The 16689-nt window shown below is 43.7% G+C and overlaps 1 protein-coding gene across 1 annotated transcript in view; it reads right to left on the reverse strand.

Moving 5' to 3' along the window:
- The window catches only part of EDEM3 (ER degradation enhancing alpha-mannosidase like protein 3), a 28382-nt gene extending 12147 nt beyond the window's left edge, over positions 1-16235 (reverse strand). The window contains exons 1-11 of the mRNA XM_021405558.1: positions 16020-16235; positions 13832-13877; positions 10281-10381; positions 8184-8223; positions 6695-6807; positions 5831-5984; positions 4772-4906; positions 3476-3581; positions 2780-2877; positions 1609-1734; positions 1028-1111 (exon numbers count right to left, since the gene is read on the reverse strand). Of these exons, the coding sequence (XP_021261233.1) occupies positions 1028-1111; positions 1609-1734; positions 2780-2877; positions 3476-3581; positions 4772-4906; positions 5831-5984; positions 6695-6807; positions 8184-8223; positions 10281-10381; positions 13832-13877; positions 16020-16186 (1170 nt within the window). The 5' untranslated portion in view covers positions 16187-16235. The remainder of the gene's footprint in view (positions 1-1027; positions 1112-1608; positions 1735-2779; positions 2878-3475; positions 3582-4771; positions 4907-5830; positions 5985-6694; positions 6808-8183; positions 8224-10280; positions 10382-13831; positions 13878-16019) is intronic.

A 16689-nucleotide genomic window follows, 5' to 3' on the forward strand; every position in this document is an offset into this window, starting at 1 on the left:
ACCAAACAGTGGAATTGCACGTTAACTGCATTACAACAACTACAGTACACCAGTGGAGGACTGAAGGCCCAGTATCAACCTCGGGATGCCACAGGAAGCTCCATGCAGTTAGTCAGTACGCTTCAGGTCAAGACCTACCACAGGGCTCTCGCACATTCAGCACAAATGAGATTAAGCTGTGTCAGCACTGGAATCCTGACACCATCCAGCCTCTTGAGAAACACCCAGCCCGTGCAGTCCTGCAGGGCTCTCAGGAGGCAACAGGAGCCAGCTGACAGCTCCAGTCCCAGCAGGGAGCACGCAGCCTTCAGTCTCTTCCATCTGCACAAGCACACTGCTGCAATCCAGGCAGAGAAGCCTGATGCAGGGTTGTTACAGAGTACGGTGTCTGCAAACACACCTTCCACCTGACACTTCCACTACATTGAAGTGTCACTGCAGACTGACAGGTTGTAAGCAGTTGTTTCTAACATAAGAAATGCCAGAGACCAGAGGGCAGTTACCTAAAAGTTCCCTGTTCTATGCATTCACTCTCAATAACCACTGACATTTCTGTGACAGATTACATTAATTACTGGTTCATACTAGGGTTAAACCATGTCTTTGCTAAAGGGTATGGCATACTGGCTTACACACCACTAGGAGATCTGCCAAAATCCCCTTTCTAAGTACAAAGCACTAGCAAAAGATCTTTAGCATTAATGCCATTATGTCACTAAGCAGCTACAACCACACGTGCTTACAGAAACTTTGACTTTGTCTCCTTTCAACATGCAATTTTGGAAGGCTGTAATACTAAGTCTCAGCAACTATTAATAATTATTACCGTGCTAATTACTGCCTAGCTAAATGACAATAATTCATCTCCAAAACAACTGTCAGTAGAACTGTAAATTGCATGAGAACATCGTGGAAGTGAGCCTCTGGTTTTAAGGGCACATAACCTACTACTGTTTCAAATGGATATCTGACACTGTTCAAATTAAGGTAAGAATTTATTTTCATGATCAAAACCCAACCACCTTACCTCAGGAAGGAAGTTATGCTTCTTTATAACTTGATACAGCATCTCATGAGTTTCGATAGCAGGTCTAATATCACCCTTCAATACCTAAAATTCAGTACAAAATTGACACAAACTTACCACACGTACAAATAATATTTGAATTTAGGCACACTCGTGCTGCACACCGATATCTACATTTGCAGCAGATGCACACTGTAAGCATTACCCTCTTTCACTCTAAGACACTGATATTCCTTAAGAATCTTTTAAGCAAACCACTGAGCTCACGAAGACTTCTGCCTGCGTACAGAAAGGATCTTTACTATATTCAGACAGCTGTGGTGGAGACAAGATTTAGTTTGTCTTGAAGATGTAACTGGCAAATAAACCAGAAAACCTGTCTCTAGACTTCTAAAAAGGCAATTTAATTCAAGTGTTTACAGGAGCAAAGGGTGAGAATCATATGGACGTGCTTTTCTTGATGCACACCAATTTGCATCACGGCATAGAAATTGAGTACAGAAATCTCAATTCAGTGTTTTTGCAAACCAAATTACTAATTCTTATTAAAATTAGTCCATACACGGGTTTTCAAACATTACCTGCAATCCTGGGAAGAAAGCTAGCAAAGAATCCATCCAGGTCCTAGCATTTAGCATTGGTTTATGAATATGAACATCAAGAAGGAGAGGTGGTTGGCTAATGTATTTCATTATGGCATCATAGTGCTGACAAATAACAGGAAAATAACAAGCTTATATTATCAACACAATCTAAAAGACAGATTTATATAAACAAGCCTATGGCATTCTATGTCAGTGGAAGGACAAGCACGACACTCCCAATCATTACTGCATTTGGCAATGCACATGAGTTTCAAGTTTCACAAGCAAAATGGGTAGCAGGTATTGCAATGCTCCACACTATCACGCATGCAATTCAAGTCACATTTTCCAAGTAACATACACACAGAAAGGGATACTCAGCAGCCAGGTGGTAAACAAGTAGCTATCACACTTCAGGTTGAGAATAAATTCTTCCTAATATCCAGAAAGAGCAGTTAGGCACGGGCTGCCCAGGGAGCTGGGGGGGGGGGGGTCACCATCCCTGGAGGTGTTTAAGGAAAGGGCAGATGTGGTACCCAGGGACATGGTCTAGTGGGCAGTACTGGTGGCAGGTGGATGGTTGATGGGATGGTCTTTGAGGTCTCTTCCAATCTTAATGACTCTATGATTTTAAGATGTAAAACTGTTTTTATTGAATATCTCTATTTTCAAAAGAAGGAAGTTAGTGAATAACCTCACAAATTTAGTAATCTAAGTAAATATACTTAATGTCTGCTGGGCCTTAGGGTCTGCAACGCAATGGAAGATTCGGGTTTTGATTTTTAGATTTTCATTGCTCCAGGACAGAAAGAAGTTGTACCATGATTTGTAACAAGAAGCCCTTTCATTGTTTTAAAGAAACCTTTTCAGTATTATACTATCCAAGGCAATCTTGAAATACAGGTTCTCCTGTACTGGAAACATGGAAAAAGGTCCAGAAGATTCCTACCTTCATTAGCTGGGGTCAAAGTAGCTGCTGAGGGGATAGATCCACCAAGATTAGCACAAACTCATTAAAAAGAGCTGGCACCACAGACATCAGAAGTCACAGAAATCCTGCTAAAGATCACAGGCTAACAAATGACTTACAGCACAGATGACCGACAACACAGTTAGCCTTAAATTAGCCAGCACAGGAGGAACAACCCTGAGCAAGGTGTTAACTTACCGTGTTAAATCTTTCCAGGAAACTGTCATCTCCCAGCAAGACGTAGGCTTTTAATAAATATTCATAATAGGAATCTATTCCCGCTCCAACTCCACTGTCTAGAAACAGCAGAAAATGAAAAGGTGGTTTTACTTTAAGTAGCTACTCTAGTGTTTTCACATGGCTTCATTCTGATTTTAAAGACACTTTCAGTAAAAGGAAAAGCTGTTTGTAACTAGAGTTAAGGGGTGGATGGATGCAGATATACAATACTGTATGCCTACACTAAAGGCTTTGTAATATCAATACACATAATAACACAAACAGACATGCATTTAAGCTGGCTGCACTTTTCTCTTAGGAAAATATTTCTACTGACTGCCATATACAACCACAGTTCCATTTGTGTTTTCACTGTGTATTTACAGTAGCATCTCAAAGTGTTATCTCAAGGTATTCCTATCTCAGCATTGAAGTGAATCAGAGAACGCCCTTGAAACAAAGAAAACTAGTTTCTCAACCAAAGAACACTTTCAGAGGAAAGGCAGGCTTCAGTTTAGCAGGTTCCTCTTGCTCCCAAGTATGCAACTCCAAGTGCTCACCCCATTCACATTTTAAAACAGCCTACATAAACATAGAGGGGGAAGAATGGCCAACATTTTTTCCTTGCCCCAAACCACCTGCTGACACTGAGTCTGGACTCTGAATAACACACACCTTTGCGGACCCAGTCTCCAGTGTGAATATTAATTGTAACACCCACTAAATTGCTGCTGCGCTGCCTCTTCTCCCAAATGAAGTCCAGCGCTTTCCGTGCGTATTCCTGCAACAACAGCAAACTCGTTAAAAGGAAGCTACAGAAGAACATAGGTAAAGACTGTTACCCTTTTGCCTACTGAAATTAAGATGCTGTGAACTATTAAGATGTTTCTAACAAAATTATAAAATCCAGTGAGATGTTACATATGCTTAAGTTGCAGCACGTTCAGTCCACGTTTGATGTAAGTAGTTATGGCAGGCCCGTACTGAAAGATCACAAATAAATCTGAATCTGAAAGAGCCTGCTTTCTTTAGAATAAAAAACCACCACCCATAACCTCAAAAAGCGTCATTAGCTTTCTGCTGACATTAAACCCCCAGACAGGTGTTGCACAGCTTCACTGGGACTGTAGCAATTGAGGCACTTCTAAAAATACACTCCTTAATGTACAGCGCAAAACCACACCGCTGATAGTTTCATGATTCCTGTTCTTCATTAAAAGGGACATATTATTCTTTTACTATTTCAATCTTTCCTGCTTTGTGACAAAGAAAACAGGAAAAATACCGTTAAGACAAAGCTTACCCCAGAATTTCAAAATTGAGTTTTCCTACCACACTAAAAGATTCATTATTATCTGCAGTGACTGCTTAGTATTCTTGGACTCACCGAATCTCTAAAGAGACTATAATTTAACCTGAGCAAGAGGTGTTTACTAACTACCAAACAGTAAATCTCAACAAAATGGCAAGCATTCAAATTGAGTGAGCACATTACCTAGACAGGCACTAAGAGACAGTTCAAAGAAGGGCAGTGCACAAATGCCTGCAGAATGCCAATTACTAGCAGGATATGTGGCAAAAGTATCAGAACAGTGATTAATTTTCCTTTTTTAAGTTGCATTTTCAGATACAAATATCTCTTGGACCTTCATGCAAAGGGTCACTTCTCCTGTTGCTTGCCCTGACCCCTCTATCTCTACACTACATAAACAGCATCCTTCAGCTAACACCTTCAGGTGACTGGTTGTTTACTTCTGCATTATTATAATTACTTTCAAACAAAATCACTTTAAGTTTTTAAGAAAGTCAAACGAACACTGTTAGAAAAAAGCCCCAAAACACAAACCTGAACGCATGAAGACTTTTCCTGCAGGACACTTTGAGATACGCACCCATTCAAAATTACAGAAATGTAACAAAATGAACGAATGCCTAAAACCCCCCAAAGCCAAGAGAGCAAAACAAGCAAACCTCAAATATCGATGTTCCTGTGAATCGGCTTAAGGCTGCAAACTCAAGGATCAAGGTACCTGCACAAGCTGTGCAGGTATCAGTTTCTGTTCCTGTTCGTGCTTCTGGATGTCTTACACCAAACTTTAAATTAACCTAGAGAAAAGCAGAGATTATTACCTTTATTTTTACTGGCTGCAAGAGTTTACACCCGTGTCGAGAGAATTCACATTCCCATCCGTAGAGTGACTAGATCCATGCATTTTCCAAGACAAAAAGAGACCACAACCCCCACCTTTAGTTTTGCTCCGCTTCACCACATGCTGCCACCTCAAACACGCATGTAAAATTATCCACAACTAAGACATTTGATTCAAGAATACCACTCTGAACATAAAGTTCTAGCAATTTATTTACCTGAAAACCCCAACTGAGAACATCAGAAGTGCTCCTGGAGCTAAGCTTTGCAAAGATCTCAGTACTGGTGGCTGCAGGGAGTACCAGCAGATGGGCCTGCTTTTGTACCAGGCACATTCAGGAGAGGGCCACCTCACCAGAATATGGAGAAACACTGAACATTTTGCATTAGACCTTTTCAGCAGAAAAATGTTGATGCCCTGAATCTGAATCTGTCATTCAAAGAACACGTTCCGTGCTTTGTTTGAATATGACGACAGATTTTATGTTAACTGTTTCTAATTACAGCTTCCCAGTTACATCTGCCCTCTTAAAAAAAATCAGATGTTAACTATGAAGATGAACCAGTTCTGTGTTCACGTGCAGGTTCCTCTTTCACTGGCTGAGAGAGATGTGCCAAAACAAAAATTACTCTCAGCTACTTGCTGCTGGCTACAGGAGCAAGAAATCAGCAGACAGCAATGAGACAAGATTTGTGTATGTGCTATTTACACACAACAGTGTATATTAGAACTGTCAGAGCTGGGGTTAAGAGCACCTAAAGCTGTGGGTTTTTTTTCCATATACTTAATACACGTGCAAATGATTGCAGAAACTGAGATTAGAACAACAAAAATGTTGCTGATGGAAGTACTTCTGAACTGCAGAATGCACAGAACTTACTCTTGGGTAAGGGAGACCACTAGTGGTGTTGAAGGCAGGTAAAAGCTTGTAGCCCAGCTCCTTTGCCATGTGCAGAAGTTCGCCGTTGTACCACTGCATGTATTCACCTTTGTCTTTCAGCATAATTGCCACGGAATGCCCACCGAGGAGACCACTAAACACAAGAGAAAACATCCACAGCTCAACATCCATCTAAACAGCACTGCAGCAGCTTCTATGAGGTAGATGGCTATGTAAATAAATGGGCTTGTGTTCACAACTTTCAGGAAGGCTGAGCAGATGCAAATACAGTCAAGATGAGCTGTCAGTATTTTGAGAGCAGTTCTTACTGGTCAGGACTCTCCCAAGCTATCGATGAATCACCGATTCATCCACAGCTGGTCAAGACAGCTAGCATCTCTCACTGCACATAGCATAAAGCTAACCTGCTTTGATCAGGAAGTTGGACTGGAGACCTCCACAGGTCCCCTCCAACCTGAAATAACTTCCTCCCCTGAGTACAGAAATAGCACTGAAATGCTCCATTAAACCAAGTATCGAGCAGTGCAATCTTTACGACTGCTTCCATTACAACAAAACACTGCTCCTTCAGCACACATAGGCTCTTTTTAATCAAAGAAGCTGCGCCTGCAGCAGTCAGATGGGGTCAGCTTGATTCAGTACCACTGCACTGATTCCTGCCTAGCATTTTAAAACCCTCCTCAGGGCAGGCGTTGAATTATGCTAACTGACAAAGGAACAACTGTTTTAACTGAGGTGACACAGCACAGAGGAACACGCCTTAAAGAACAGAGGAAATGCCCTGAAGACATTTAACTAAAAATAAGAGTTGTAAAGAATTCTGAAAACGTGGAAGTTACTCACCCAAGGACTCTTATGTTGGTTTCAAAGACAGATACGACTATGTCGTTATCTAAATTAACATCCTTGATTACTTTCTTTACAGCCTCTTCAAACTCTTTGGTTTTATTTAACACCTGGAATACAAACGCAACCAAGTGTTTAGGTTCCAGCACAGCTTACGCAGTCACACAGTGTGGAAGAACAAGAGCAACAGTTGAAAAAGGAAAGCATTTCAAGATGCCTTACACTGCTATTCTGGCTGTGCTCTGATACAGTGTGAGCAGACATTATTATTATTGCTTTTCTTATGAGAGAGAAGGCGGCGAACAAAAGCATTACGCAAAGAACAAAGCTGCTAAGAATGTACCTTAACTATTACCCAGAGGTTTGTGTGTTCCCTCCCCTATCCCAGATCAGAGCTGCAGTGCACCAAGATGCAGTGGCTGCAGGCTGGGACTGCACCAACAGTGCAAGAAGAGGCCGGACCGCTCCCATGCCTCCAGTCTGCAAAAGCCTCCTGTCTAAGCCACATCCTAAGCTCAGTGAATTGTCCTCCCACTCTTCCTCCTCCCAGCAGTGTTCTCCTTTAGCCTGAAGAACAGCTCCAGCACTTCCTGCAGGTTTTCTTTCACACTGACTTTTTAAATCCAGCTGTAAGAACTTTTGTGACTTATCCAATTCATTACCGTAAGCGCCTTTAAATCCAACAAGTATTAATCCTGCCCTAAGACAAGAAAAGAATAAAACCCAATAATCCAAGAGTAACAGACTCTGCATTTTCAACATTTGTGATTCAAGAACAGCCAAAGGTCATCTCACAGCAGATCATGAGGAGAGGAGCTGTCGGAAGAGGAGCATTACATGACTCACACGCCAAGTCAGTGCCGTCAGGATTTTCAGGGCTTTAGATTTGTTTGCTGGGAGATGTGAATGGCCCAAAACTACTCCTAACTTCCAAAATCTGTTTTATGACTGCAAGATACACCAAAGAGGGATTGAAGTCTAACCAAAAGTACTATATTGACAACTGGCATCTTTTAGAAAGAGGCTGTGGCCACGTGTGCCCAGGGGGCACTCCTTAAATACAGATTTAAGTCCCTGCAAATTCATCCAGGGAACATGTGCATGCAATTAAAACAAACAAACCACCTCAGCTGGTATTAGAGGTGTTCACCTCCATGTAAGCACGTTGCTTTAAACTATAATTGAAAAAAAAAAAAAAAAAAAAAAACTTGCATACATTTTTATGAAGATATAGCCCAAGAAAAGATAAAGCACCAGTGAAATATGGAGGAAGCGTTCTAGTATTCTTGCAATGAATTCCAACCACCATCATCACAGCACTTGGAAGTTCTACAGCAGTGGCCACTTCCAACAGATGGCTGAAGATCACAGGTGATGAAGGTGTATATACCATCTCTTTTTTAAACAAAGCTAATCTCCAGTTGAGTCTGAACACTGGAAGGCAGTATTTCTGCTTCACCCAACTTTGCCAACAAATCAAACCTACCACAAGAGTGTCCAAGGTGTCAATCAAGGTCAGGGAGAACCTATGAAGTAAGAAGTAAAATGGATTTATTATAAACCTGTGCGTTTAAAAATTAAGTCATTTAATAGCAATTTTTAAAAGCAATACCACAGAAGAACCAAAATTAACATCCTGCCAATACTTAAGTTTCTTCCCTTTTCATTGGTCAGAATGGGAGCCCACTGGAACAAATGAGGCTTATAAAGATTCCTACTGCAAAGCTTTCAAAACTATTGTAAGCAGAAATGTTTTTATTTCTATTCTCCAGTAAAATCTACTGAAAAAGAGACCCATCATTGTTCAAAGCCTTTTTCAACCTCTTCCCCCTACCTTTTCTTTTTAAAAAGAAGAATGCTGACTTATTAAATGAAATAATAAAAAGGTTTATTTATTTAGAAAGATCACGAAGTCAGTCCAAACTCATTTTCTCCTCTCAGAAACTGTTCCATAGATCTATTTCAGGAAAAAAAAAAACTACCATTTGCTGCAGTCAAACTCAGTGTTTGACTAAGTGGTGAAAGAATAAGGAAAACGTTCTTTTGTTCTGTAATTTTGCATGGGATGTAAAGGCTTTTAAGTGACACGTGGTGCCCAAGTGCAGCAGGATGCATGCTGTTTGCAGAAGGAGCATTGCAACAAGGCTCATCCTAATCCCTTATTCTTCTCTGGGCCTGGTCAGTGCACGCTAAGTTGGGTGGATGTTTGGCTAAACACTATTATCAAGTCGCACTTAAGTTAACGGATACATAGCACTCATGGAAAAGAATTTCTAGCATATGAACCAACTGTTTCATCCTGTGACTTCTCTTTGCAAAACTGCATGGTGATTGCAAAGAACAGTGCAGAACACAACTGATGAGACAGCTGGCAAGAAAAACAATTATAAAAGAAATCCAAAGACTAAAAATATAGCTGATTATTAGGACCATAAATTGGTATGTATGCAGTAGTATAAGTATTTGAACCATTCAATGCAACCACAGGACTGAGAGGTATTTTCACTGTGTAATAAGCTCATTAAAATGAACGGCCAGATTAAAAATACAAGTTTGTGACACTTCTTTCTCATCACTCATCTCTCTCAATACCTCCAAGGCCAATCCATGCAGTTTTAAAGATGGCAAGGTTACACAGGAATTTGCAGACTAAGTTTTCTACGTAATCAAAAATAACCAAAATGTTACAGACAACAGCATACAATGCATTAGGAGTTGTACTTAAAGCACTTTGGCGTTAATTAATGCTATTCTGCTATTTGTTTTGAAGTATTTGCTTTAGGAACATAAACTGCCTGCATTCAGACAACACTTGTGGAAAAAAATCTATTACAAACACTTAGAGAAATTCAGTTGTGGCTCTGATTGCTCAATTCAGCTTGGAGAAAAACAGTGCTTTAATTCTACGTTTTGTTGGCTAAAGGATCAGTACTTAATATTACAATTTATCTTAAGAGAAAAATTAGGAAGGATTTCCATGTCTGAAGTAATGGTTTATACTCAGTTAAGGGCCTCAGGCTACCACACACGTGATGAACATTTGACTAATTATGTTTTCAGAGAGCTTTCTGCTAAAGAAAGCATTTTAAGTATCACTTATAGGGCCAGCATAATGGATAGCAGCTTACTGTTCTGTGCAGCTGATAATTAACCCTTATAACCCCTACTTAGTAGTTACATTCACTAATTCTACAGATGGGAGCTCACACTTGGACAGCTCTGCTACAGAAAACACTTGCAGAATAATTTTTTTTTAAATTATCTTTGCATCTTGATCAGCAGCCCATTCTCTTTTCCTGATGAAGGTACAAACCCACGTCAGTTAACATCACGGGAGGAACAGAAAAACCATTTCTTCCTAACTGGAAGAAGTTAAACAACTTTGTTTTTCTTTCCAATTGCTTTTTTTCTCCCTTCACAGGAGAACTTTTGAGACAAACTACTGATCTGCATGCCCCCACAGAATCTTTTTCAACAAATAACTGTCTGGGCACGTCGACTGAACCAGTGAGTGTTACGGGCTGCGAGCTGTACATAGATTCCTAGAGGTTTAGATGTGGCAGTAAGTGTTTCCAACACTGACTTTCCCAGGGCATCATCCACGTCCCCACGACTTGGCTCCTGACCCCGCACTCGTCCACGACAAGTTAAAGGCATGAGTTCATCAGCTGGATAGGCATGATCCTGCAGGGAAACAAGGGAAGAACGTTTGAACTGTTACAGCCATTCCAGTAAATCCTCAGAGCTTGCTAAAAGGAAGCCCAATTCTGTTGTACATCATTAAAAATAAATAAATTGCAGAGCTGAACAGAGCAACTCTCCAACCTCCCAAAGAAGTCTGGAACAACCAACAGCACAGCCAAAAAAACCCCAGGACCCACAGCTCACCACTAAACTGGATTAACAGCTGTGTTATCTGAAACAAGGTGCGTATGAAACTTATTACATTTCTTAGGCAAAAATTATCTCAAAGATGAGCTGAAGACCTGGTACTAATGCAGGCTTTGCCATGGGATCAGTATTTCATGGACAAAGCAGAGGGAATTAGACCTTAAAGTCACTCTGGGAACTTTTCCAGGTGAACATAAGTGACGCAGGGTCACAAACAGTGACAGATATGACAGATAAGAGAACTCACTTGGAAGGTAAAACAGTACGTTGGTAAGTCACTACACAAGGTGGAACAAAAGATAACATTCAGAAACAAGCTTGCTAAGACCAAGCTTATTACAAGCTTCATCAAGTTGAGCAGCAGGACACTGGTACAGATGTGTAGGAAATGCAATGGTTACTTCCATTCTTTCAGAAAAGCACCCAGCAGGGCAGGCAGCAGTGTAACGTGACTTCCTGCCACTAAGGCAGAAGTAACAGCAGTGGCACCATTGCCTAAGCCAAGCACACTGCACAAGCACTCGTTCCTACTTTGAGTCAAGGCAAGTTTTGTAGGTTTAAGCTGCCACCAAAATGAGATATCAAATGAAATGCACGCAAATATGAAATTCATCACTGTGCAGCAGGAGAGGTTTACTGAAAAACTGCAAGAGGGGCCAAGAATGTTCAGAAAGATGAATCTTAAACTGATCTAATTAATAAATAAATGCACACACACACAAGGAATTGCCGCTCCATTAGAAGCCCTACAGTGGTGATGGAGCTTCACCCCACTCGATGCCATTGGAAGACTGGCACTGCACTATTTTACAGACTGGGTAACTAACATGACAGGTTAAACAAGTTAAATTATTGCAGCTGAAACTGCAAGTACACATTCTAAATCTTTCCAAATATACAGTAAAAAAAAAATCTACATTCAAACATGAAACAGAAAGGCAAAGGAAAAGCATTCTTCTATAAATAAGCAGCTCTTGCAGCAATTTCTTTGAAACTGATGGTTTATTTCCCCATCTACCACCGGGTACTTGGGTCTTTGCACGACTCTCTGTTCTCCTCAAGCACAACTACAAAAGCCAGAATCTAGATCATGTTAACACAGCTCAGATGTTTCTGAATATCTGTGCAAAGTGTTCAGAAAAACAGATTAAAGAAGGACACGGCAAAGGTAAAGTTAAAACTAAGATCTCTGCCTTAAGTTATGGTGGAAAAAAGATGGTAATAGAAGGGGAAAATAGTCTACATGAACTTTTGTTTTTCCAAATGCTTCTAGTTCCTTATGATGTATTCTAGAAGCCTATCTAGAACAGGAAAAGGCTCTCATATCAAGTGATTCCCCACCTCTTAACTTGTCTCCTTCAAGTAACCTCAAAGGGAGGAGAACGACATGAAATACAAAACATGGCACACACATTTCAATAAGCACGCTTTAGGAAATTATTGTGCAAACACATTTCCATGGACACTCTGAAACTGCTACACAATCTGATAGAGGAGACAGACACGTTTCCTAAATCAGGACCGTGTGTTCAGTGCAGCATGGTTCTTGGATAAAGAAACAAGCTCCTGGTGCTGCACTTCTGTACAGCACACCTGATGGATGTTCCCACACACCCCACCTGACAGTCAAGAAGGAAACAGCCCAGTTATTATAAATATTGCTGAAAGACTGAAAAAAACCAGCAGCTTCTTGCTCAAAGCTCCTGCTGCCTTGTGAAAAAACAAAAAGCGAACAGGAAAGGGAGTTCTCCCCGTGCATGCAAACATGAATTCTCAGTCTTCCAGCAAACTCAGTTCTACAGCACTTATTAATAGAAACAGAAAAGCAAAGCTTTTCAGCTGGTTGTTTCAGAAGCAGTTGCAAAAATATTCTATTTTCTTGCTGTAAGAATCGAGTCCGATACCCTAATCTTTGCTTCAGCTTTGAACAAACAAGCCACACTTCTGTTTGTTCAGCGCTCCAGCCTACATGGCAAGTAAATATCCTTTTGGCTTCAGAGTTTCCCGGATGGCTGAAGTCATTCCTCTCCTTAATTAGAGCTTCTCTCGCTTCAGATGAGGCAAGACACCGACCAGCTCCCAGCTTATCACAGCAAACAGGAGGACCACAGAGCCCCTCTACCACCACACCCCTTTTTGTCCAGTTTGGCCGAGTACTTACCAGTTTTTCCTTCAGAACGTCATTAGAAAATCAAGCCAATTGAATTCAACAGACCCAGGTAACCAGTTACAAACCATCGTCTTTTTAGACGCCTGACGCTTATTGAACTGCAAGGTGCCCAAAAGCAAGACTTCATGTTCAGAAGGGAACTGCAACTAATGAAAACACTCTTGCTTGGCTTTCTACCCATTAATTCTATGCCACTCATAATGCACATACACTTTTAATTGACAAGCTTTGAAGCCTCCCTGTGTTTTAAAGAGTACAGTCATGATATAGAAGTTGGGACACGTGGCACGATACTGACACGTCTGTCCTGCAGGAACAGGTGCAACTTAAAAGAGAGGTTTCAGCCACAGAGAACACAAGGATTGTTTTGCTAAGCTCAGTAAGAACACATATTTTATATTAGTCACATGTACAGCTTCTCCTCAGTAACGTATTACTTCAGAGTATGTTTAAAAATAATTCACTTGAGAAAGTCAGTGCACCAAGCAATTCTTCACTCGTGAACACATCTAACCTAAGCCAACCTAGTCCAAAGTTGATTAGATTGCAAACTGGCCCCGCATACTCAGAGCATGAAGACACCTGCTCAGAAAATCACAAGCCACATGAGAAGAAACCAAAGCAAGTGTGGCTCGCTGTCATATGACAGTCACATCCTCAGAAGAGGAGAGAATGCACAGATTAGACGTCAAATCTTCTTTTCTTCCTGCTCTGTTCTACAAAGCGTACTTGTTTGTAGAAGAATGTAACACAGCTTCCTTTAGAAGAAGTATTTGACTTAGTTTGTGCCCACAAAACAAATAGGAACCACCCGTACTCTCCAGGATCAGATGTCTACAGACAGAGTTCCCAGCTACCATTCTGAAATCCACCATTACCCTTCTGACATCTCTCTGCCCGAGTCAGATCTGTTCAACTCCTTCTAAATGGTGTAGACGCTCTTCTTTATTTCAGCTTTGCTTTCCCCAATACCCTCCTGCTGCTCCTGTAGAACATCATGTACTGTAGGTGGCTTTCTTTCCCAGGTCAGCCCTAAGAATTAATCATAATAAGCGAACAGGTACTTTCCTTACCATATAATTGCTGTATGCGTGATCAAACATTTCCAGCACTTGGTTTCTGAAAAAACAAAGAAAGGGAAAAAAAAAAAAACATTAGTGGTCTGCCCTACAGCGTCCTTTAACAGCAAGATGTACTACATTTAGCACCTGAGTTTCAGCTACAGCTACTCTAGCAGGGCACTCTATTCACATAAATGCAACAAGGCAAAAGAGTTTCTCCTAAGCTGGCTACTGTTCAAGCTTTTCTTCACCAAACCTGAAGTGAAGTATTTCACGTGGGAACTCTCCTTCTGCCTCCTGTGCTTCCTCTTAAACAGCTGTAGATGTCACCACACATGAAAGCTGGAGATGGGACGCATTCCTGGCTCAGCAACAGCCAGCACATAGAGTTATGCTCTTCTTGTAATCACCCACACTAAAACCAACTGACACAGCAGAAATTCCTGTCCGTGATTCAGATAAGTTACGAGGAACTTCCTTGCGTTAGGAGCCTTGGCAAGCATATGGTAAAGAAGATCCTTGTAGATACATTTATTTTACATGTTAGAAAAGCAGTCGAGGTGAGAAATGCTACTATACAAGGCACTGCTGTTTCTCAGAGGGACAGCACTGCTTCCAGCTGTACCTGTTTGACAAAGGAGCCCTGCAAGGCAAAAGGGCATGCTGATTTCTAAGCTACACCTACATCATTCACGACCTCTGCTGATGAGACCAAACACAAAAGAGACAGAAATTATGTTCTAAATTACTGATTTAGTTCAATGAGCTGAAGCTGAGCCATGATTTCCAGTCCCCCAGAGCACCGAGCCATCAGAAGAACGTATGGGACACTGGTTCCCAGTGCTTCAGGGGCCACATCTCGCTGGGACCTGCTGCTGCAGCCTGAGCCCAGGGCTCGGCACGCAACGCTGCTCTGTGATACAGCGCTCAGAAAGCTGCTCGCAACTGCTGCCTCTCTATATGCAATTTAAATTTATGGGATGTTTGCTGAAATCATCGCTGTCATGATCTTGTCATTAAGCAGATATACAGAGTGCCTGCTAGGATTCATAAATGGCACAAGACACGAAGAGCAGCGGGACATCGCTTGCACATGCCAGGGGCATCAGATGCACTGACTTCAAGCTGTGAATGCAAAAGTTTTAATCCAAACAGTAAAGCTTAAACTCATTATGTAGTCACATGAGGAAAACATGCACCACAATTCACTCTAAGTACCCTGAGAACCCACACTGCAAAACCTCACCAACTGCAAATATGACCAGAGTTCCATAGCAGCTTATACCTAATGATCCATAACTGAAAGGCTCTAGCACATATAGCATCATTGCTCCGCAGCTGATGCGAGGGGTGAAGCTGCCCCAGCAATACACTGAGGTCACCCTGTGCAGTTCATCCAAGGTCTGTCAGAACAATGCTGCTGCACGCAGTGCAATCCATTGCCAGTTGTACTGCAGTCTTTACCAGTCGACTAACACCCATGCTAAAAGCGAACCAGCTTCTTACAGACAACCAAATGGGATCTACGATTCTAATTCAGAACGTTAAAGTTCAGGGGAACAGACGGTCCTCCCCAAATCGTTGTACCTTAACTGAAGGACTTGCACACAATTTCACTCTCGTAAACGTATAAACATGAAAATGCGCTTCAAGCTGCGATTCCCTTTGGTTTTGAGGTGTATTCTGGGCCTCTTGCACAGATCTGTATCGTGATCACCCTCAGCACAGGCTGAGGGCGGTGGGCACAGCCCCGAGATGGAACACCACTCTCAGCCAGAGGGGCTGGGGTTGGGTGGTGCTGCGGGGCAGGAGCTGGGCTCAGCGATCCCCGTGAGCCCCTTCCAACTCGCGATGCGCTATGAAATAGGGCCCGCTGTCATTGGCCTTAAGCACCGACAGCGGGCAGGACCACACGTACGCGCTCACCTCCTCACCTCCACGACAGCGGCCGCACACGCGCTCCTCAGGTGCAGCCGCACGGCCGCAGCCAGCCCGCGGGCTCGCAGTCACCTTTGACCGCCTCACCCAGAAGCGCACCCACCCGCCGGCGTAGCCGGGCACGGGGACACGGCCGCCACGGGACGCAGAGCCGGGGGACGAGAGAGCCGTGCCCGGCGGGAGGCCCGGCCCGCTCCGCGCTGAGGGGACGCCGCCGCCCGCTCCCTTCCCCGCCGCCCCGCTCCGACCTGGCCGCGCTCACCCCAGCCGCCGCTTCTCCTCCTTGCTCATGGCTCCGGCGCCCGGGGCGGCCGCCAGCACGGAGGAGGCGGAGAGGAGGCCGAGGGCCAGGAGCTTCCACGGTCTCCTCCAGCGGGGCCCCCGCTCCCCGCCGCCGCCGCCGCCCCGGCAGCCCGCAGCTCCGCTCATGGCCGCCCGCCTGCCCGCCGCTAGGCCCGGCTCCGGCTCCGGCCGCGGCCCATTCCGCCCGCTGCCCGCCCCTCGTGGCGCGGCGGCCCCGGCTCCCGGCGCAGACGCGCAGGCGGAAGGGCCCGGCCCGGCCCAGCGCTTTCCTTTGGCGTAGCCAGGGAAACCGCCTCGAGCCGCCGCTTCCGGGTCCCCCCGCACGCGCCGCTCCGCTCGGCCAATCGGAGCCGCCGGACGGGAGGGCGCAGCGGAGCACGTGACCGCGGCGGCGCGCCTGGCGCCGAGGGGCGACGTGGACAAAAGGAGGGGCGGAGAGGGCTGCGCGGAGCGCATGCGCGGCAGCCAGGACTTCAGCTCCCGGCGTGCATCGGGAGCGCTCGGCCACCACCCCACAGCTGGCTGGCTCCCGCGGTGCGTGCTGGGAAATGTAGTTCGCAATCGTGAGACGCCCGCCTCGCTCTGGGTTCTGCTCTCTTCCGCCCCCTTTTGCTTTTCTGCTTTTTTTT

Source organism: Numida meleagris, chromosome 7 (assembly GCF_002078875.1).
Source record: "Numida meleagris isolate 19003 breed g44 Domestic line chromosome 7, NumMel1.0, whole genome shotgun sequence".
Classification (NCBI taxonomy): domain Eukaryota; kingdom Metazoa; phylum Chordata; class Aves; order Galliformes; family Numididae; genus Numida; species Numida meleagris.